Source organism: Bipolaris oryzae, assembly GCF_000523455.1.
Source record: "Bipolaris oryzae ATCC 44560 unplaced genomic scaffold scaffold_27, whole genome shotgun sequence".
In the NCBI taxonomy this organism is placed as follows: Eukaryota; Fungi; Ascomycota; class Dothideomycetes; order Pleosporales; family Pleosporaceae; genus Bipolaris; species Bipolaris oryzae.
The window spans coordinates 2,148-23,404 of record NW_006911303.1 but is presented as its reverse complement, the minus strand read 5'-3'; the positions used below and the strand labels follow the sequence as shown (position 1 = coordinate 23,404).

At 53.1% G+C, this 21,257-nt stretch overlaps 8 protein-coding genes across 8 annotated transcripts; 5 read left to right on the top strand and 3 right to left on the bottom strand.

Annotated features, from left to right (window-relative positions):
• Positions 1-25: 25 nt before the first annotated feature.
• On the bottom strand, positions 26-1,858 carry COCMIDRAFT_34424 (uncharacterized protein; the record flags this gene model as incomplete). The annotated part of the gene is made up of 1 exon (XM_007687216.1): positions 26-1,858. The coding sequence occupies one exon, from the start codon at positions 1,856-1,858 to the stop codon at positions 26-28; it is 1,833 nt and encodes a 610-aa protein (XP_007685406.1).
• Positions 1,859-2,493: 635 nt separating this feature from the next.
• On the top strand, positions 2,494-4,734 carry COCMIDRAFT_2987 (uncharacterized protein; the record flags this gene model as incomplete). The annotated part of the gene is made up of 1 exon (XM_007687186.1): positions 2,494-4,734. The coding sequence occupies one exon, from the start codon at positions 2,494-2,496 to the stop codon at positions 4,732-4,734; it is 2,241 nt and encodes a 746-aa protein (XP_007685376.1).
• A 1,065-nt stretch (positions 4,735-5,799) lies between these two features.
• Positions 5,800-6,993, bottom strand: COCMIDRAFT_88280 (uncharacterized protein; the record flags this gene model as incomplete). The annotated part of the gene is made up of 3 exons (XM_007687230.1): positions 5,800-5,831; positions 5,908-6,852; positions 6,903-6,993. 3 exons carry the CDS (start codon positions 6,991-6,993, stop codon positions 5,800-5,802), a joined length of 1,068 nt encoding a protein of 355 aa, XP_007685420.1.
• Positions 6,994-9,171: 2,178 nt separating this feature from the next.
• Positions 9,172-10,264, top strand: COCMIDRAFT_88494 (uncharacterized protein; the record flags this gene model as incomplete). The annotated part of the gene is made up of 3 exons (XM_007687229.1): positions 9,172-9,378; positions 9,504-9,994; positions 10,048-10,264. 3 exons carry the CDS (start codon positions 9,172-9,174, stop codon positions 10,262-10,264), a joined length of 915 nt encoding a protein of 304 aa, XP_007685419.1.
• A 1,222-nt stretch (positions 10,265-11,486) lies between these two features.
• COCMIDRAFT_34420 (uncharacterized protein) lies at positions 11,487-12,017 on the top strand (the record flags this gene model as incomplete). The annotated part of the gene is made up of 2 exons (XM_007687215.1): positions 11,487-11,641; positions 11,738-12,017. The coding sequence occupies 2 exons, from the start codon at positions 11,487-11,489 to the stop codon at positions 12,015-12,017; spliced, it is 435 nt and encodes a 144-aa protein (XP_007685405.1).
• Positions 12,018-12,408: 391 nt separating this feature from the next.
• COCMIDRAFT_88292 (uncharacterized protein) lies at positions 12,409-14,159 on the bottom strand (the record flags this gene model as incomplete). Its single annotated transcript, XM_007687228.1, has 3 exons — positions 12,409-12,622; positions 12,678-13,889; positions 13,957-14,159. The coding sequence occupies 3 exons, from the start codon at positions 14,157-14,159 to the stop codon at positions 12,409-12,411; spliced, it is 1,629 nt and encodes a 542-aa protein (XP_007685418.1).
• Positions 14,160-16,349: 2,190 nt separating this feature from the next.
• On the top strand, positions 16,350-18,403 carry COCMIDRAFT_88323 (uncharacterized protein; the record flags this gene model as incomplete). The annotated part of the gene is made up of 2 exons (XM_007687227.1): positions 16,350-16,840; positions 16,924-18,403. 2 exons carry the CDS (start codon positions 16,350-16,352, stop codon positions 18,401-18,403), a joined length of 1,971 nt encoding a protein of 656 aa, XP_007685417.1.
• Positions 18,404-18,581: 178 nt separating this feature from the next.
• COCMIDRAFT_34417 (uncharacterized protein) lies at positions 18,582-20,138 on the top strand (the record flags this gene model as incomplete). The annotated part of the gene is made up of 3 exons (XM_007687214.1): positions 18,582-18,708; positions 18,845-19,155; positions 19,218-20,138. 3 exons carry the CDS (start codon positions 18,582-18,584, stop codon positions 20,136-20,138), a joined length of 1,359 nt encoding a protein of 452 aa, XP_007685404.1.
• Positions 20,139-21,257: the final 1,119 nt, after the last annotated feature.

Below are 21,257 nucleotides of genomic sequence, written 5' to 3'. Positions count from 1 at the left end.
GCTTCGTGTTTGATCGTCATCATCATCATCCATTGCCTAATGAGAAGAAAGCTCTTCTCTTCTCACGGGCTTCCTGCTCCGAAGATAAGGTGTCGTTCCTTGGTCGCCGGCGCTTCCCTTTCTTGGACATAGACTTTGGCACGCTGGATGGCTTGTCTGTGGCTGGCAACGGTGCCGTAGACTTGACCACTTCCTTGATAGTTTGTTTGGAAAGACAAAAGTCAATGTGCGCATTGAAACTGGCGTCGTCTGGGGGTTGTGGAATGTTGCAGATGGGGCATTGCCACTGTGTATTGGGGGCGGCCTCCTTGTCCTGTTGTTCTTGTTCTTGCGATAGCTTCTCGAGCTCATTCATTTCATCATTACGTTCCCGTCTTGCAGCTTCTTCAAATTCCTCTTCGGGCCAGGTTTCCCATTCCTCATCTTCTTTCAGCGCCGGCTTTTTGGTAGTGGCCGAGGATGCCTTGGCAGCACGACCAAAGAAGTCGATTCCAGGCTTCTTGGTGCTGATAATATGTGTGACTCGTAGACCCATTAGTCGCAACCGCATGTTTGGGATTTCCTTCATAAACTTCTCCAGCATTGGCAGGCTATATTTGTACAAGTCTTCTGCTCTGTGGACGGCAAACGGCGGCGTGGTTTGTCGCGTATGCAGTTCGTACGTGTGAAGTTTGATCTTGATGCAGAGGGTTCTACCTTTATACTCAGTGCGCTTGAGGTCGCCCTCTAGCTCTTCAGCTACGAAACGAAGCTTCTCGCGCAGAGCATCTGGGGACTGCAACTCTTTGAAAGTGGTTTCAGTGCCAACGCTTTTCCGCTCGTAGTCTTCCGCCCGCTTAATGACAGTGCGTCCAAGACCTAGATAGCATTGCATGAGGAATTGGAACGCCTTCTGGCCAAAGAGTTTTGCCAGGTACGCTCTGTGGGCGTAGATGTCGCCGCATGTCTTCACGCCTATAGCATCTAGCTCTCGTTCAAAGACACGGCCAATGCCGTTGACTTTTCGCGTGGGCAGTGTCTTCATGAATTCCATGATGGTCTGTCTGTCACTAGGAAGCAAGAACTGACCGTTGGGCTTGTTAATATTAGAGCAAATCTTAGCAAGCTTTGCATTGGCGGCAATGCCAGCAGATACGGTAATCTTGGCCTTTTCGTAGACATCGGCACGCATCTGGCTGACGGCCTCCTCTGCAGTCATGTGATGCTCGTTGCAGTATTCCGTGAAGTTGAGATAGGCCTCGTCGCAGCTGGCGCTCTCAAAGTTGGGGTCATACAGCGCCAGCACCTGACGGACCTCGTCTGCCTTGGCCATGTACTTTTGGAAATTCATGGGCACGCAAATAAGCTGTGGACAAAGCTTCATGGCGACAAAGCCTGCCATTCCCGAGCGGCAACCAAACTTCCTCGCGTGGTAGTTGCACGTTGTCAAGACGCCCTTTCCCACGGCAAAAGGAACGTCCCTGAGCTCCGGTCTGTCAAGCTCCTCAACGGCGGCATAGAAGGCATCGCAGTCAAGATGGACGACAATCTGAGTCAGGTCCCTGCCCAGCTCCAGCTCGGCAATGTAGTCGTCGGCTCTACGCACGTCGGAGGTCAAGTCGAGCTTCTCGAGGTGGCGCCTCTTGGCCAGGATCTTGTCGATCTTGTCTGTGAGGTTCTTGTCCTTGGCCTCTTCATTGTTGAAGAACTTGGAGCCCTTTGAGGCGTTGTATATGATGTCCGAGACCTTTGCCTGGTCGACCGAGTCCTGGCCTGCCTTTGTGAGCGAGGGGCCGAGCAGATGGTACTTGAGAGACTCGTGCTCGGTCGAGGGCGTGCGTGCAGGCAGCGGGGGCTCGGGGGAGGGTCGAGTGGTCATGGTGGTGTCGGCGTCGTGGTGGACGCCGGGGCCTGGGCCATGCTGGGGGTGGGCAGCGGCAGGATGAGATGATGATGTGGTGTCGGTGAAGGGGCCGACCCTGCACCGCTCAGCATTGCTCATGATATTAAGTGGGGAGTCATTTTGGCGCGAGGGCGAAAAGGACGGAGGACGGGGGCGCCGCTAAGACGCGAGGTGAGGAGAGAGGGCGTCGGGCGGCCATGACGCGCCTGGCCGCTTGTGCCGGTTGGGGCCTAGCGCCGTGTGCAACCTTGAGGGTCTTTCAGGGCCGCCAGATGTCGTTCATCTCAGTGCAGACGCAGACGCAGAAGCGGAGCCAGAACGCCCCCTCTTTTGCTGCTTGCTGCTGTTCACGCCCGGCTGACCATGGGCTCAACACCAATCAATCTACATCCTCACCCGCTGCCACTGTAGAAGTGGGGCCTTGCACGCAAATCTGAGGCTGTCGTGACCCTGTAGACACCCGACACGCCAGCTAGCGGCAACCATCAACAACCATCGTCAACACCGCCCTTAGGCCCGCCTCCCGCCCATTGCCTCCCTCGCCTGCAGGCCATGAGCTCCCTCTGCACCAGCCGCCTCCATCCCACACTGTAGCCCCGCCACCCTGGAGAATGCCCATCGAACGAACCGACCGCAATAACCCACGGCCGCTGAAGCCGACGCTCGCCAGTACCCGACCTGCTCCTGCGAAGACGCCCTTGACCCCGAGGCTGGCCGTTGCCTCGTCCGCCTCGTCCACCGTCAGCTCCTCGAGTACACGCACTGCCCGTACCGCCACCGGGGCTCCCACAAGGCCTCATGTCGCCGCCTCTGCACCCGACAGCGGCACCTCGGCCAAGGCCTTCCTCTCCACCACGCTCACGCCGCGCACCTCGTCACGCAAGTCGCGCGGCGGCGTAGACAGCGCTTCCACGACGCCCAATGCCACGCCCACAAACTCTCGCCCCAGCTCTACGGTCGACTTTCCCCACCGCGACCACCACAGCACCATCAGCAGCAGCCACAGCGCCGTCGGAAGGAGCAGCGGAGGTACTGCACGCCCGCGCAGTACCCCTGGACCGACCAGCCATGCCGCGCCCGCGCCCGCGCCCCGCGCCCCCGTAGTCAGCATGTACAACTACGCGCCATCCGACACTGGATCCAGGAGAGACACTTCCTCCTTGTTCTTCCACGCCAATGACGCCCGCCCGCACGACCAACCCGCGCCTGCCCCAGCGCCCGTCAAGAAGACGCCCACCTTCTTTTATGCCGATGGCCGACAAGACGAGAGTCCGTCGCACAACGTGCCGTCTCCGCCCTCGTCTTCCCTGGGGAGAGCACCCTCAGAATCCAAGTTCTTCCACGCAGACTCGATTGCTGAGTCGAGAGACCGCCCGCCCATCCTCACCCCGCCGCCCATTGCTACGTCGCCCGAGCCACTACCACCACTTGCAGCCCCCCATGGACCCTCTCTCCGCCCGCCCTCCCCCACCAAGGACTGGGCACATCTCTCGTACCGCAAAGGAGCCTCGCAAGTTAGACCAGCGTTGAGCCGAGGAACTTCGGCGAGCACAAGCAGCACGCCCATGGCCATTCTCGGTGGATCAAACACCTCAGACGCTTCCGATGTGAACAGACGCAGATCAAGCACGGCGTCGATGATCAAACGAGGAGGACATGCCAAAAGCTCCAGTCTCTCCTCCATTGACTCAGTGACCAGCCTGAGAAAGGTATCGGCCCATGAGGCCCCAGCCATGACTCCAAGCCCGCTGCATACCGAAAAGAGTGCCGCTGGCAATGCATCTCCGCCTGACAACCCCGCTTCAGCCTCTCCGCGCTACACCGCCTTCTCCCCACTTAATTCTCCCAAATCAGAAAGTCCGACAAGAGGCAATGACACCAAGAGTGCGCTAGAGGTGATGAATGAGCTTGCAGCAAATGCACGAAGGGAACGAAAAGTGCTGGATCTCGAAATCAGCAACTCGTCGCTTCTTGCCATCAACAGGTCCTTGGAGAAAGAGGTGCGCAAGCAAAAGGCCGAGATCAGGCGCTTCCGCCGCATGAGTCGAGCTGGACACTTTTCTGCAGACGCCATTGGCTCGCATGACGAGACCTCTGCCATTGGTGCTAGTAGTTTAGGGGATCTTTCGGATATGTCCGAAGAGGAAGGAATGCCTGAAGATGAAGAGGAGGAGGAAGAAGAAGAGGAAGAAGAACCTGAGAGCAGCGATTCTTCACTCGACGATAGTGCATTGAGTCCTAGTGCTCAACTTGAGCGGGATGAAGCGCATCGTTCGCGAGATCAGAAGCGCCTCCAGCTCGACCTCTCGAAGCATCGTGAGATGCTAAACGACAGTCAAAAGATGAACCAGAGCTTGAGAAAATGCTTGGGGTGGACAGAGCAGCTGATCAAAGACGGTCAAAAGGCACTGGAGTACAAAGTCAACGTTAGCGATGTCAAGCTAGGCGGCCGCGTACTCATTTCAGAAGACGACAACGAAGTCACTGACGCTGAGGAATCCAGGGGTCTTCTGAGTCCTTGGAATCCGCTGCAAAACACCATGGACGCATTAGACTCGCCATTCTTCCCAGAAACCAACCGCATGGTTGATCGTGACAGCGGGGTGCATTTTGACGGATCCGAACACATCCGGCGGAGCAACAAAGATTCCACAGCAACGTCTTCCAGCGTAGACAGCCAAGGTAAATCTACCAGCCCCGTCAAAGAGTTTCGTCCCAAGCTCCCTGGCCAGTGGGTATCATACCGAGACTCAAGCCTGAAGCCTCAAGAGGATCTCGCACCACTCGGCTCTCCCTTCGAGGAGCGTATCAGGCATCTCCACGCCTCCATTGATGCTTTGGAAGCATCGTAAAGAAAGAAAAAAAAAACTGATTATCCATTACCTATCTTCTTCTTCTTGTCACTGCGCATAGACGCATACATGCCCCATTACATTTTTGTTGCATTTAAACTTGGCGTTTATCAACTAGAAAGGATACAGGTCTGTATTACCCCCTTGGCGTAAATTGGCATATCACGTCGAATGCGATTTCGACGTCCTACGACCGTTTCCTTTGTTTTGCTATTTTTTTTTCTGTTGCACTTATACGGCCGCCCCAAGCATATTATTCTACTCTTCTTCCATTCTGTCTCTCGAGAACGACCAAAAAATTCGATCCGTAGGGGTCCCTTTTCTCTTTTTTTCATTTTCTTCTTCTCTCTGGCCGTCTTTCTTCGTCCGCCTTAATGTCTGAAATGCGGCCTGCTCATTACTACCCTTTGCTCGTTTACCCAAAATACGTCAGCATAGACTCGAGACCATGTTCACGCGGAGATTGAGGGAAAGAAGAAAGGAAAAAAAGGGGGGGCGGCGAAGAAGAGGACGAGCGTCGTCATCTTCGTTTGTTTGTTGCATTATTTTGGTCTATAAATAGGGCGCGCGCCTTTCGCCGTGCTTTTTTGCTTGGCTTCGAAACTTTGTGTGCTGCGGTTTTATGATACCCCTTACTCCTCTACAGTGATGATCTTGTTATGGATCTCAGAACCCCCCTCACATTATTATTTTTTATTATTTTTGATTTTAGGCAAATATATATAGGTTTGGGGAAATACAAAGTATTGTGCATGACAATTAGGTGTTCATGTGTGATGTTTGAAACAAGCAAGGTTTACTACCCTCAGTCAATGTCACTAAGGTGCACGGGTGCGCAACTAGGGGGTCGTAGTGTCATCTTCATCCCATGTTTTCAGCTAGTATACGTCTATCTTACATCCACATGAAATATGGAACCAGTGTAAGTAACTGGCCTGATCTATGGGGTATAGGTAAAAAAAGACCCGAATAATCCAATGGAAACCCAATTATGTCTTCGATAGACATTGAACCATCAAAGAAGAACAATAACAATAATGAAACGAGCCGATCAAAGTACATCATCTAAGCCCAGTAACCGAGTAGAGCCATCAAACCTAGTTGAGAAACATATTAGTAAAACTGCCGTGCTTGAAGATTGAAAGAATGTTAAAAAAACAAAAAAAAACTCACCAGCACCAAGCGTCATAAGTCCAAACGCCTTGAGGGTTCGGCTAACAGGCCCATTCTGCATGTACGGGCTAAACATGAACTCATGCGCCATAAGCTCCACGAGACCGGTATAGATCAAGATACCGGCACTGATGGAATCAAAGATACCGTTGGAGAGAAGCGTAGTACGGGACTCTGGGGCAAACGACTGACGAACACCCAGGCCAATGGCAATGGCAATCGGGGTGGAGAGCCCGTAGCCGATGCCGAGAAAGTACGGGGTCCAGCGCTTGGACGCGGGCCAGGAGACTTCGGCGAGGCGGGCGCCCAAACCGAGGCCCTCGAACATTTGGTGGAAGACGAGCACAATGTAGAGCGTGGTGAATTCGTCGCCAGCGACAGCGAGGGTGAGTCCGATGAAGATGGAGTGGAAAATGACGCCGAATTCGAGGATGAAGACGGCTGTGAGCTGGGCGGCGTAGTCGTTGGCGACGAAGCCGTGGTGCTCGTGGTCGTCGGATTTGTACTCGCCGCTGGCATTGTGTTGGCGCTGGTGGCCGAGATGATCGTTGCCACGGATGCTGGGGTTGCGAGCGGCGGCTTCAATGTCGTGGCTTTTGCTCTCTTCCACGCTGTTGTTGCTACCGGCCTTGGATTGCGGGATGGCTGCGTGAGTGTGGCTGGCGTCGTGTTGGTGGCCGCCGCCAAAGTTGCCGTAGCGCATCGTCATAAGCTCGAGGAAGAACATGAGAAAGATGGTCATGAGGGCGATGCCTTCTGGCCAGGGGTACTTGGTGATGACGCCAGTCAAGCATTCGTTGCCTAGTGCTTCATTTGCTGGTGCAAGCAGGTGGATGAATGCAGTCGCAATGATGACTCCGGATCCAAAGTATTTTGCGATGAAGAAGACCCAGTTTGGCACCAGTTTGTGTCTACTACGTTTTGCCATCACTGGGAAAACCGCGCCTGTGTGTCGTTAGCGTTGTTGGACTTGCAAACATTCTGGACAAACTAACCAAAGGTAGATGTCACAAGGATGACGAAAATAGACGAAACGCGGACGCCCATGCGCCCGTCATATTCGTTGGAGCCTTCGCAGGAAGACATGGTGTTGTGTTTTGCGCGCTGAAAGAGTCTTGAGATACGGATGTCCAAATACGTAAAAGGGGTGTTAGGAGCGATGGGTCGGAGAACGTGTAATACACTATACAAGCGAGAAGAACACCGAAAAAGATGATGTACTCGGACCACTATGGTTGCCAGTGACCAAAACTTGTCGCGAGGGTCGAGGAAAGAGAGATGAGGTCCAATAAGGAAGCCGTAGATGAGCTTGACTTTGCACCAAGGCTCGGTAATGGCTCGGCAATGTATATCTTGTCAGTCTTTGGAAGCGACAAGCACTATATATAAATTCTGGTTGGAAAACCAAGCACCGTGATGGCGATACGAAGATGCTTGAGGTGTCTTATCGAGGCTTGATAGCTGGAGAAATGCAGCACCGAGGCGGACCACAATACCGTAAGTACGCAAATGTGAGGACCTTGATGGGCCGCTAAGGAGAAGAATGTCATTCAAACACCATACATGCGCCGCAGTGGCGTCGAGCCTCCCACGCAATTCATGGGCGCATTTCCCTCCATCTTTCCCAGGATACGTAAAAAAGTCATCATAGTACTGTGGGAGTCAGAACTCTGGTGGTGCAACGTGCGCAAGGACCCTGATAAGATGGGGGTTGAGGAAAGTGGCGCAACTATACTCTCCAGCCACAGCGCGGTAGCCACGATGTTAGTCAGCAACCATGCTCTTTCTGTGCTTTTGGAGATGGCTCAACAGGCCCACTCCTTGAACAGATTTTTATACTCACGAACCTTCTCCGCTGACGCACCCGCATTTGGCCCTTGCACCGAGCAGGCGGACCGAACAGCAGGACGTTACAGTAAGTACTATTTAATAGTCGCCATGCTGCTAGTTTGCATATTGCTTGTTTGTAGTGTGCAGTAGCGAACATTACTGTCGAACACGTACATGGGACATAGTAATGGCGATGAGGTGCGTCTGTCTATGTCTGTGTGTATGTATGCATGTATGTATGTATGTAGATGCATATGGGCGGTTTGTGGCCGGTATTGATCGGTGTGGCCAAAGGGGATCCCCGTGGGAATGTACTCCTCTTTTGATGCATCTACGCGGCAGCCTTATTTCCTTTTTATTTGCGGCATTGTCGGAAAGACCGGAGTCTGGCGGGTGGGTGTGCAGATGGTTCGAGGTCTAGGGTAAGATGGGATGCAGATGGGATGAGGTTGATGGTACACCAGGGTACCCGCATTTCGGAGCCTGCTCGGCGCTTCTGGTTGAGTAGCGCTCACATGTACACAATGTACATGGAGTATCGAGCAAATCACACCACGTCGAGGCAGCGCAAGGAGCAGTAAGAGTACATTGGCAGTCGGGGAAGACTGCGGGGATTGCGACGACTAATAGGCTGAGGGCCAGGACAGGCCTTGCAAGTCACAACGACGGCACTTGAGCGGCGATGGCAGGGCACAAGGAAGCATCGAGGCGATCGAGAGCGGGTGTTGAGACGATTGGCAAGACAGAGTACGCAGGCTCATCGAAAAGTTAATCCCCATCGGCGGTACATGAAACCGGTTTCGTGAGGGGGCATGGACACAGACGCCCGGGCAACCGATGGAATGGCTTGCACAGACAATGCGTTGTGGGGTAACATGGCTGCGCTGCTTGGCGGCATGCTGCATCGATGATGTACCAAAGTATACTTACTTTGGCTGCGGCGTGGGCGAGTGAGACGGGAGGAGAGGGTAAGCTGGCGGCTGCAGCTGTCTGGCCATGTTGTGGCAGCTGTAGAGGCAGCTGGCGGGTGGTGTCTTGCCAATGGCTCGATAACGTGTCAAGCACTACCTACTTACGTACCACTGCTAGCCGGACGAGCGTCTTTGCCTGCCAGCCCCTCATGCCAAACGTAGAGATGCAAGGCTGGTGTTTGCGCATCCCTGTGCACATAACCCGCACAGAGCGGGAACCAATCGTAGCGGCCCACCGTGAGGGGCGATGACGTCTCGACTCCCGATTTGGACAGCTTCTGCCGCAGCTCCAACAGGTGACCGTGTAGCTGCCTGCCTTCTCCTCTTTATAACTCTGCCTCATCTCTTGCCCTTACTCACTTCCACCCTCCTCTCACCTCCCGGCCATCCTCCACCACAGACAGGTTTCTGTGAATTTGTCCAATTCCAATCCAACCCCCAACGACCAAGAACATCGTCGATCATGATCGTCGACAAGTTTGAGGAAGTCCTGCAGACAGCAGCCCTTCCAGCTGCTGCCTCTGTTGCACCCATCCCCTCCGTCATTCCTGGAAGCGAGCCTATCTACCAGGTTGCCGGTGATGCTGGACAGAAAGTCCTGTGGGTTGTCTTTGCCATCATGTTGATTGCTTCTGGTGCTTTCACTCTCATGTCATGGAACGTCCCCTTGGTACGTTGCAATCCGTCAGACCAGCCTCGTACGACCTCGATTGCCTTACAACATAGCAATTGGGGGGAGTACTACAGAGCTACAGACTCAATTCTCGCCAACTTCACGTCTAACACATGCAACAGAACAAGCGTCTCTACCATGTCGTCACCACCATCATCACCCTGACTGCTGCCCTCTCATACTTCGCCATGGCCACCGCCCACGGTGTTGCTCTGACCAAGATTGTCGAGCGTGAGCAGCACGACCACGTTCCCGACACCTTCACCACCACCTACCGTGAGGTCTACTGGGCCCGTTACGTCGACTGGACCATCACTACTCCTCTCCTGCTCCTCGATCTCGGTCTCCTTGCTGGCATGGCTGGTGGACACTTGATCATGATGATTGTTGCTGATATCTTCATGGTTCTGACCGGTCTCTTCGCTGCTTTCGGCTCCGAGGACACTCCTCAGAAGTGGGGCTGGTACACCATCTCTTGCATTTCCTTCATCTTTGTCTTCTGGCACCTGGGTCTCAACGGTGGAGCCAATGCCAACGCCAAGGGTGAGAAGCTCCGCGGCTTCTTTGTTTCCATCTCTGTCTACACCGCCATTCTCTGGACTGCCTACCCCATGTAAGTATCTACTGTCCTGCTCATGCACCCCGCTTCATACTAATACTACACAGTGTCTGGGGTATTGCCGACGGTGCCCGCAAGGTCAGCGTTGATACTGAGATCATTGCCTACGCCATTCTCGACGTTCTCGCCAAGGCTGTCTTCGGTGCTTGGCTTCTCATTGTCCACGCCAACATGCGCGAGAGCGATGCTGAGCTCAACGGCTTCTGGGCCAACGGCCTCAGCCGTGATGGTGCCATCCGCATCGGTGAGGACGACGGTGCCTAAGTGTGTGCTGTCAATCCTAGATACTTCAAGCAACTCGCATAAGATTGTCTAGACAAGCGTGGTTCGCCTCAAGTGCAAGTTCATGAGGACCTGAACCAGATTCGATGATGCAAAAAATAGCTTGGCGGTACATGTTCCTCTTCATATTGTTTTCGATAGCATCTCTCTTCAGTAGTCAAGCCTGTCGTCAGCGGAGTCGGAGGCTCGCGGATAATCATGGGACGGGTAGTTTATAGCGTGGTCTGTCCATATTTAATGAGAAAATGATTTGGTCTGATGTCCTGTGGCCGATGCTGCTTTGACTTGAGGGTGATCTCTACGCTGCCATTGTTGTTGCCATACTACGGATATGGGGTTGAGCATGTGATTCTAGCAAAACACGTTGCTGTAAGCTTGCCCCAAGTAATGGTCTGGTCCCAGGCAGCAGAGACATGGATGGTTAGTCAGACACAACAACAAGATGCTGCCTGAGCATTGCACAGGGCGTCTAGCAAGTGGTTACAGGCGTTACAGACATGTGTGCATGGGAAGCTAGAGACTGCGTAAGAGCATTGATTTCTTTTCTTCTTCTTAATTTCCTTGGGTTTGGTGTCAGAAGGCAGTGTTTCTATTTTCTCCCGCGTCAAGGCAAGTCGAAACAGAGAGCGGCATGTGGATGCCGGCTAGCCTGTTACATGTGCCATGCGCATTACGAGTGTTGATCAGAAGCCGTCCCCAAACATAGTGCCTGATGCATGCGCATACTGGCCCCCCCACGTCACTTGTCGAAACTGAGTGCCTCAAAAGCAAAAGACCAAGTCGCATGCGCATGCAATCTCCATTGCCTCAGTGCACGGGCATGGCCGCAGTCAGCCACAGCGAAGATCACGTCGGCGGTGGGATGGCACCACGGTGGTCTCAGTCTCACTCGACGCAAGATGACGGTAGGCGCCTGACCCTGGCACTGGTCTTGGGCGTTGTGGATATGCAGGGGTCAAGCAGGCGGCTGCCCCGCAACCAAGGCCGCGGGCAGCAAGCTACCTCTCCCCTCTCTTATGGTTTGCCTGCGAGCTCCCCTTTTAAGTACCCCGACAGCTGCAGAGTCTTTTGATCGCCTACACCTGCATTCCCCACTGCCCATACTATTCACCGTCACACCACCAGCTTACCCACAACTCCCCACCACTTGAAAGTCGCTAGTCACTCTGACATCATCATCACCATCACCACCATCACCACCATCATGGCATCCGAGAACACCGACTTTATCGACGAGACGTCCATCTCGCCTGTTCGCTCCTCGGAAAGGCGCAATAGTCTGGAGAAGCACCTGCAGCACCGTCCGGAACCCCAGGACCTCAAGAACAGGCACATTCTGCTAGACACCACAACAGCTCCGTATGCATCTCCCCGCATCTACGCCTAGATCCCCACTATTCCACGCCAAGCTCAATTGCGCTTTGACATAGTAGCTAACATGCGCCTGCTCTACAGCGCCCTCCAAGCCAAGGCTCTCGAGCTCGAGCGACAGCGCGCAACAGACAACCTCAAGCGCGGCCTCAATGCCCGTCCCGAGCGAGCCGAGCTCGTCGACCGCAACATTCTGCCCAACTCGACAGCAGCGCCTGCCCTCCAGGGCCACCAGAAGGAGCTTGAAATGCACATGCGGGCTGATAGCCTGGAGAAGGGCCTCCAGAACAGACCAAGTCCAGAAGAGCTGGTCAAGAAGGGCATTCTCGACGAGGACGAGAATCCCGCAAAGGACATTGCTTAAGCGCTGCTTGCACATTTTTCTCCTTGGGTACGGATGCCCTTGATGCTGTCTCTCTAGGAGGACGTATTCGGAGTTAACGAGTTTTTTGTTATATTTTGAACATGATGTTAGGCTGAGTTCATCATCTAGCTTGTATCGTTCAAGTGTACATGAAGTGCACTTCCAACATATCTTTTTTTTTGCAATCTTCACGCTGTCTTTTTGGCCCACCGTGAGTCTCTAAAGCATATCAGTAAAATTTCATGAGGTGCCCAAGCAGCATGGAGCTATTTTTGCAAAGAGTAGCATGATGCTAATAACTTAATCGTTATATCCTTATGCCGAACAGCGATAACCAAACAATGCTTCAAACTCGAAACACTCATTAAACATCAATCATACGTCCATCCGTTTATCGCTGGACCTTCTCTTCTTGGACAATGGCAGAGCTCTTGTCCATCGAGCTACGCATGTGGCGCTCGCCATCGGCCTCCATGTTCTTGACCAGCTCCGTAACACCAAACAAGTCGTCCATCTTCTCGAGCGACAATCCCTTGGTCTCAGGCACGAAGAACCATACGAATAGAAACATGCTGAAACAGAAGGACCCGTAGAGAAGGAAGCATCTGGCAATCGGGTTAGCACAGGAACAATTTGTAACAACAGAAGGGGAAGACGTACCCATAGCCACCCTCGCCCATGGTAGCAATCATGTTAGGCGTAGCACGAGCAACAACAAAGTTGAATAGCCATTGGACAGCAGCAGCAATAGCCACATTGAGCGATCGGAGACGAGCAGTAGGGATCTCAGAGACATAAATCCAGCACACGGGGCCCCAACCGAACTGGAAGAAGCAGGCGTAAAGGAAGACGCAGACAAGCGCGAAGTACCCAGCACCAGGGACAGACTGGCCAGCGACGGGCGGGTCAATGCGCATGTAGAGACCAATGTAGAACATGGCCATACCCTGAGCAATCGAAGTCCAGAGAAGCGAGCGACGGCGGCCAAGCGAGTCAGCGGCGAAGATGAGGAAGGCGAGACATCCAACCATCTTGACTATGCCGTAGATGCCCGTAGCGAAGAGCTTGTTCTCGTTACCCTCGAGACCAAGCGCCTTGAAGATTTGCGGAGCATAGTAGTTAATTGCATTGGTTCCAGTCATCTGCTGACATACCATCAAACCAATAGAAATGAGAGCGCGTTTGCGGTTACCGGGGATGGTAAACATTTCCTTGAGGAGATCCTTCATGGTTGCTCCGGCAATCAGCATGCGCTCGTGCTCGAGCTGATCGGAAATGTCCTTGATTTCGTCCTGGACGTAAGGGTGCGAGAGAGGTAGGTTGCGGACGCGTGCTAGGACAGTGGTGGCTTGTTCCCACTTATCTTGCTTGGCGAGGAAACGAGGGGATTCTTTGTTCATGGCCATGCAGCCGACGAGGAGGACGGCGGGAAGTGCTTGCATGGCGAGCGGGACAATGTAGACTTGGGCGCCGCCGGAGAGGTGCAGGAGCGATCCATAGTTTACCCAGAAAGCGAGCGAGATTCCAGTGGCAATGAAGAGCTGGTAGAGACCGGTAAGACCTCCACGGATACCACGAGGAGCGTTTTCAGAAATGTATAGGGGGACAACCATGGATGCGCCTCCGACACCGAGACCAGCGATGAAGCGGCCCACGTACATGGCTGCGAGGGAACCCGAGGCAACGGCTTGGATTACGCAACCGACAATGGTGATGAGACCAGCTGCTTGGAGTGCAAGCTTACGACCCCAGCGGTCAGCGGCCCAGGAGGCGATAAAGCAACCGAGGAAACATCCAGCTTGAAGGGTCGAAGCAATGTTGGCGCTTAAGTTGGCCTTGCCGACTTTGTCGAGACCCTCAATCTTGTACTTACTATTCATCCATGTTAGCCTTTTCGACGTCACCAAGAACGTGAGTATTGTCGAGGATGGCAACGTACTGTTGGAATTCCTTTAATTCAAGCACACCTCCAATTGTTCCAATATCGAAACCAAACAACATGCCACCGAAGCAGGCAGAGCCCGCCATGGCAAAGGCACGCCATCCGTAGATCTGATGGGGATCAGACTTGATGGAGTCGTTCTTGACAATCATGCGGATGAACCTGGCGCCCGCCGATGGGGGAGTGTCGGATGGATCCATGATAGATGGATGATGTTGGTGTGCAACGGTCGTCAATCAGGGCAGATGGTGATATAGACGTTTCGATCTTATCAACCCACACTCTATCCTGACCCAAGACGTTCAACGCAAACGAGGCCGGCAAGAGGTCAAGAGGAGATCAGCAAAGTCTCCACAGCACAGGGTGAACGATCAAGAAAACCCCCGGTGGGATGCGTGCATGGCCTCACTATATAAACCAGCACAGGATATGCGGTCCATGCGCTATCCTGGCATCGTTAGCTCGCTCCTCAACACCGGGGTAAGAACAGCGTTGCAAGACGCCGCGGGCTTTGTGCAGAAATCCTTCCTCTTGGGCGGGGGGCGCGCCCGTTGGTCCATAGGGCACAAACCTCAGGCTAACTGTAGGAACCCCAGACTGCTGGTCCCTCCCCCAGGACCGGATCCCATGATGGCCCAACACGAGCGACACCTCCACGCTCCCTTCTAACCGATATCCCATATTCTCCCTCCAACCTAGAGACCGAGTAGGCAAGGCGAGGGACCAAAGCTGCATTGGTGTCGTCTGGGCGAATAAGCTTAAGCATCATCGAGCTGCCGTGCAATCACTCCAAATTGAGGACGCACGGTGATGCTTAGCACTTGGCACGGCGGAAAGCTTGCAGTGGGATTAGTGGAGGAAGTGAATGTCCGTCTTGGAACCTGCCAAGCCCCCATACTGCACTTCCCTTCCTCTGCCCACTCACACACACAACCGGGTGGATGGGCGGCTTGCGGAATCAGACTACTACTACTCATCATCGGACACCGAATGCCAAGACGTCGCTGCACATCTACTACTAGTGGAAAAGACAATCCGGGGGTGAAGATTCCCCACTAATCTCAAAGGCTGGGGTCGAGGTGGCCGTGTCCCGCTCCCCCCCTTGCCGTGTTCGAGGCGCTCAAACCTGACCCCCGCTTGCAGAAGACGCTACGGTTCCTTTGCCCATATTAATCCGCGTATTGGAGCGACGAACGCTCCGCGATCACACCGACACGTGATGCGTTCGTCGCCACGCAGAGCATAGTGTGGGGTTGAATGCGTGAGGGCTGTGAACTCTGTGTATGGTGGGGAATTATATCGTCAATCCCTCCATGGTGGGGGAAAGGATCGTGGAGAAAAAAGAGGCGTTCTGTCGGAGGAAAAAAAAATGGAAAGCTGAGCGTCCACTAGCTGCTACGAAAGTTTATTTTTGACTTTTTCTTCTTCTTGGATTGCTACTAGTAATGTCAGTTTGCAAATTGCACATGTGTCAGATAGACACTAGTATTACTACTACAAAGGTAACGAATGAAATACATGAGCGGAAGCAATCCCCAGGCTTTCGTAATCGTAAGCAGCCTCTATGTCACGTCAGCGGCGAATAAAAGCATGCTTGTCCTCTGTGTTGTACACTTTTTGGTGCTCTTCAACAGCAAACATGATTTTATTGGCTTGGATTCCTTCCCCCCGCCTTTGCCGCATTCGGAGCAGGAACGATGGGCTCTTCAGGCTGTTTAGGCAAAAGTAAGAGTACACTTCGTGACAATGTTCGTGCGAGGTTCCCGAGGTTATCTCTTCCCAGCATACGTGTACCACGTAAGTCAATAATTAGTATGAATACTGCTGCTGCTCTCTGAATGCGCTTTCACGTAAACCCCTCCAAGTCCCAACGAAAGCAATACCGCGGCATTTGGTTGCGGCACGCCACATACACATCAATATCTTCGTTTGACAGGTGCGTCCAAAACAAGCTTTCTTGCCTTATCGCGCCCAATCCGCGGCTCGCATATTCTGCCGTCTTGGTTGTTTCTGGGCATTGCGGGTACATTTTCCACACGGCAGCCAGCCTGACATCAGCATAGCTCACGGTAATCTTGTCTGTATACTTACAGCCAAGAAGATCAAACGACTTGAATCTGAGTCAAGCGCATCATTCTTGCACCCGTGCAAAGGGCGGTCGTTGTACCCAAGCCTCGTTCCAACGCACGTTTGCACCACTCGCCGCTGACATTGGTGTCCCGTCCTTGCCGAAAGCTCCCAAGCTGTCTAGGCCTTGAACCAAAAGGTACCAGCCACTTACGGAAGCGGAAGAAAGAAGAAGAGGAAGGAAAGCACGTGTGCCCAGTCTTTACATCTTACACTGTAGAACACGGAGAAAAACAAACAAACAATAAAATAGCGACGGAAGAATGAGCGCCACAACGGCAAACAATAACCGGGCCTTTGACCTCCATCCTTTCTCCACGAATCCCTTCAAGTTACGCAATGATGTCGTCGACGCTGTAGCATCTCTCCTCGACCCCCTTGTCCCCGGATTCTCGCCGCAAAATGCTTTGATCAGGGTAGGCAGTACCGGCACGCGCTTTGACGAGACAGGTGCTCAGGTCGAGGGCTTTGCGCGTCCGCTATGGGGTCTCGCGCCACTACTAGCTGGAGGCAGCAAGTACGCTGCCACCGACAAGTTTGTCCAAGGCCTGATTTCCGGGACTGATCCTGAGAGCCCGGAGTTCTGGGGCTACATGGAGGATACCGATCAGCGCATGGTGGAGGCGTGTCCGATTGGGTTTACGCTGGCAGTTGCGAACAAAGAGTTTTGGGAGCCGTTGACGGAGCGGCAGAAGAAGAATGTCGAGACGTGGTTGGGGAGTATGAATGATAAGAAGATGCCGGATACGAACTGGTACGATGACCCGATTGTTTTTGTTTGTATATCCATGTTGGTGATTATTTTGTGACTGCAATTGATGTTGAGACGTTTGATAGGCTTTGGTTCCGCGTCTTTGCCAACCTAGGACTTGAGAGGAATGGCGCTCAGTGGTCGAAATCGCAGCTGGAAAAGGATATCAAGCAGCTGAATACGTACTATCGTGGCGATGGCTGGTCAAACGATGGTCCCGATACATATCGTCAGATGGATTATTACTCGAGCTCCTTTGCGATTCAGTATCTACAGCTTCTCTATTCGAAACTGGCTGCAGACATCGACCCCGAGCAGGCTGAAGAGTACAAGAAGCGGGCCCGCATGTTTGCTCTCGACTTTGTACACTTTTTCGACCCAGAAGGTCGTGCCATTACGTTTGGTCGCTCACTGACATACCGCTGGGCCATGGTGGCCTTCTGGGGCGCGATTGCGTTCGCTGACCTCGAACTGCCCGAGCCCCTTAGCTGGGGCGTAGTCAAAGGTATCTGGTTGAGAAACCTACGGTGGTGGACAACCCAGCACGACATTTTCCAATCCAACGGCATGCTCACTGTTGGCTACTCGTACCCCAACTACTACCTGGCTGAGAACTACAACTCGCCTCAATCGCCTTATTGGTGCATGCTCGCCTTTGCCTGTCTGGCCGTGCCAGAATCTCACCCGTTTTGGAGTGCAAAGGAGGAACCGCATCCATTTGCCAATACACGCGTGGTGCGTCCCCTCCCACACCCTCGTCAGATTGTGTGCCGGTCTGGAGGTCACACTTTCCTGCTTTCAAGCGGACAGTCGTGCCACTACGCCATTAAGAACAGCAACGCCAAGTACGGCAAGTTTGCCTATAGCGCAGCCTTTGCATACTCCGTGTCGACGGGCTACCAAGAACTGGAGCAATTCGTACCAGAGTCACAAATTGCCTTTTCTGACGATGGTGGTGAGCTTTGGAAGATGAGAAGGGCACTGAATGGAGACTCTCAGATTGAGAACATAGACGGGGTCCCGGTGTTGGTTAGCAGCATGAAGCCTTGGCCCGATGTTGAGGTTTCGACGTGTTTGATCCCGCCAGCCGAAGAGACGCCAAACTGGCATTTGAGGGTGCATCGGGTGACGTCAGGGCGGGATATCAAGAGTGCAGAGGGAGCATGGGCTGTGTATGGTGCGAGGGAGTCCGATGGCCGTCTTTTGACGGAATGGAACGGCACACTTCGCACACTTGATGCTTCGATACCAGAGGGCGGTGCTTCAGATGACACATCTGCTTTCGCAGCCTCGCCTCGTACGGGCGCTGTGGGCATCGTGGATCTATATCAGCAGAACCGACAAGGCAGTGTCATTTTGTCAGACGCCAACTCAAATCTTGTCGAGAGCAGGACTGTGCTGCCGATTGTGCAAAAGGATATCAAAAAGGACGAGACTGTATGGTTCATCACTGCTGTATTTGCGATGCCAGCGAGCAAGGAAGGATGGAGGGAGAGCTGGAAGGCAGGCTGGGAGAAGCGGCCAGCGGTGCCCGAGTGGGTGAAGAGCAAGATAGGGGGTCAGTAGCTTGAGGGTGATGTTTGATGAGTCACGTGGCAATTAGAGTGTCGGTCTGCCCCAATGGTGGATTCGTGCCAATGACGAATAGCATTACAATATGAAGTACTATGTGGTTTGCATCAGCTATTCACAGAGACAATAATAGCTTGCCGCCTGCCCTGGCGATGATGTTGAAGTAAGGGCGATGCAGAGGCGGCAGTTGAGAGGCGGAGTAGGCGCCCTCTTCAGCGGCTGTATATTCTTGGTGTCATCTGTGCCCCACCAGTCCCCGTCGCGTTTGCTGCATCGAGTCGTGTCACTGTATTCCAATAGTAAAGACGAATTTCTCTCGCTGTTGTTATCGTCTTCCGGCCCTTCTTTAGCAGCTCTCGCCGCTCATCCTTATCTGCGTCCTGTCTTCTTTTTTCTCCCCACACCTGCTGCATACTGTCAAGACGGCTCCTCCAGCCCCAGCCCCCGACGCTGCCCGCTCCTCTCGCTCTTCTTCGCCACTGCGCATTGCCAGCCAACTGACAACGGCCTCGGCCATCCTCTGGGACCCCAAGTTTACATCGCGAGCGCCTCCGGGCAGCCTCCACCCCGTCCACGCAGGCACTCTCGTCCCCCCGCACCGCACAGACTCGTCCATCAGCGTCCGCAACCTCGGCGACGGTGACGCCAACGGCGACACTACGCCCATCGTGCCCACTATGGATAACCGAAGACACCCCAGCTCCTTCCAGCAGCTTGAGAAGCTTGGAGAGGGCACCTATGCCACGGTAGGCCGCCACTATACCATGCGGTCCCCCCCGCTCTCGGACGCCTATGCTAACTCGCCCAGGTCTTCAAAGGCCGCAACCGCCAGACGGGCGAGCTCGTCGCCCTCAAGGAGATTCACCTCGACTCAGAGGAGGGCACGCCCTCGACGGCTATTCGTGAAATCTCCCTCATGAAGGAGCTGCGCCACGAGAACATTGTCCTGCTGCACGATGTCATACACACCGAGAACAAACTCATGCTTGTCTTTGAATTCATGGACAAGGATCTCAAGAGGTACATGGACTCACGCGGCGACCGAGGTGCTCTCGATCCAGCCACCATCAAGTCGTTCATGTACCAGCTGCTCAAGGGAATTGCCTTTTGCCACGAGGCCCGCGTTCTCCACCGCGATCTAAAGCCTCAGAACCTGCTGATCAACAACCGCGGACAGTTGAAGCTGGCCGACTTTGGTCTTGCCCGCGCTTTTGGAATTCCAGTCAACACCTTCTCCAACGAGGTCGTGACCCTATGGTACCGTGCTCCCGATGTCCTGCTCGGCAGTCGCACCTATAACACGAGCATCGACATTTGGTCAGCTGGCTGCATCATGGCCGAGATGTACACGGGCCGACCCCTCTTCCCAGGAACTACCAACGAAGACCAGGTCCAAAAGATCTTCCGACTAATGGGCACGCCGTCTGAACGCTCATGGCCAGGAATTTCACAGCTGCCCGAGTACAAGAACAACTTCCCCGTCTACCACACCCAGGATCTGCGCCTTATCCTGCCACAAGTCGACCAGGTTGGGCTTAACCTGCTCAACAGTATGCTTCAACTCCGACCAGAGATGCGCATATCTGCCGCGAATGCCCTTCAGCACCCATGGTTCAACGACTTGCCGCAACGTCAACAAGAAGTCGCCCAGATGCAAGCCCAGGCACATGCCCAGGCACAGCAGGCTCAGATGGGTGGCGGCTACCAAGTACCTCAGAACGCCTACTAGCAGCAATGCGTACTCCTAGACAGTATGAATCCATATGAATATGAGTTGGCACCTCGATGCACACGCGGAAACTGGGTGGTAAAGGAGAATCCCCGCGTTTTATTTGCAACTGCATGTTGCAGCAAGATACCACATTACCAATCTAAACAAGACGCATACAAGTATGAAGGTTGTTTACACCTGTGGAATGGGACCACATACGTGACATCACAGCGCACACTCTTCAGGCTCCCGTACTAGGAAGACGGTATGCGCTATGTGTCCAACAGTCACTGTTATGTCAAATCATCCTGCCAGGCACCGCCGCCTCCCTTTTTGCGTTTGGGAATTCTCTATGTATGGAATGGCGCTACATTCATGCCTTATGCGAAGCCATGGGTGCCTCGGACTTTGGAATCTGAGACCCTGAATAATCGGCTTCCCCTTTATTGATGGGCTACTAGCGGGGGGAATGAATTAATTGCATGAACGACTTCTTCTTCTTCTGATCTTGATATATCATCGTTGTGTGATCTTTGGGTAATCGGTGTGTGAATAATGATTTTATATCTTGTGACTGATATTGTCTTTGTCAATTTATACCCTTTTTTCCCCGCTTGAATATCATGAATTCAATAAAGCGACGAGAAAAAAATACATATGCAATTGTTTTCTGTGTGGACTTGATTTTTGATATAAGAAAAACATTCTTAGATATCTGGACTTGAGGAGGAAGTTAGCTAATGAATCCTAATTTCCTATGAGACACACACACATACATATATACATGCACACACGCAACCACATTTACCCCTTCTATCCTTTACTTCTGCAACTCGATCGACTACAAGTAGTAAAGATTACGTACTTAACCGCCTCTTGAAGTAAATTCTACTGTATTACAATGTTATAATAATGTTTGAAGGGCAGCAGATTAGACACTGTGGCTGTGTTTATATTCCTCATAAGAACGTCACTCCACTGCATAAAATACCCCCCCCTTCTCTCTATCTGAGGTTATGAATCCCAACCTCTTACTTGTAAGGACTAATATCCGCTCAACAGGGTGTATATTCTTTTTTTTTAATATTCCGCATCTATCATATCCGATTATTGTTTCTTGGGAAAGGGGGAGGAATG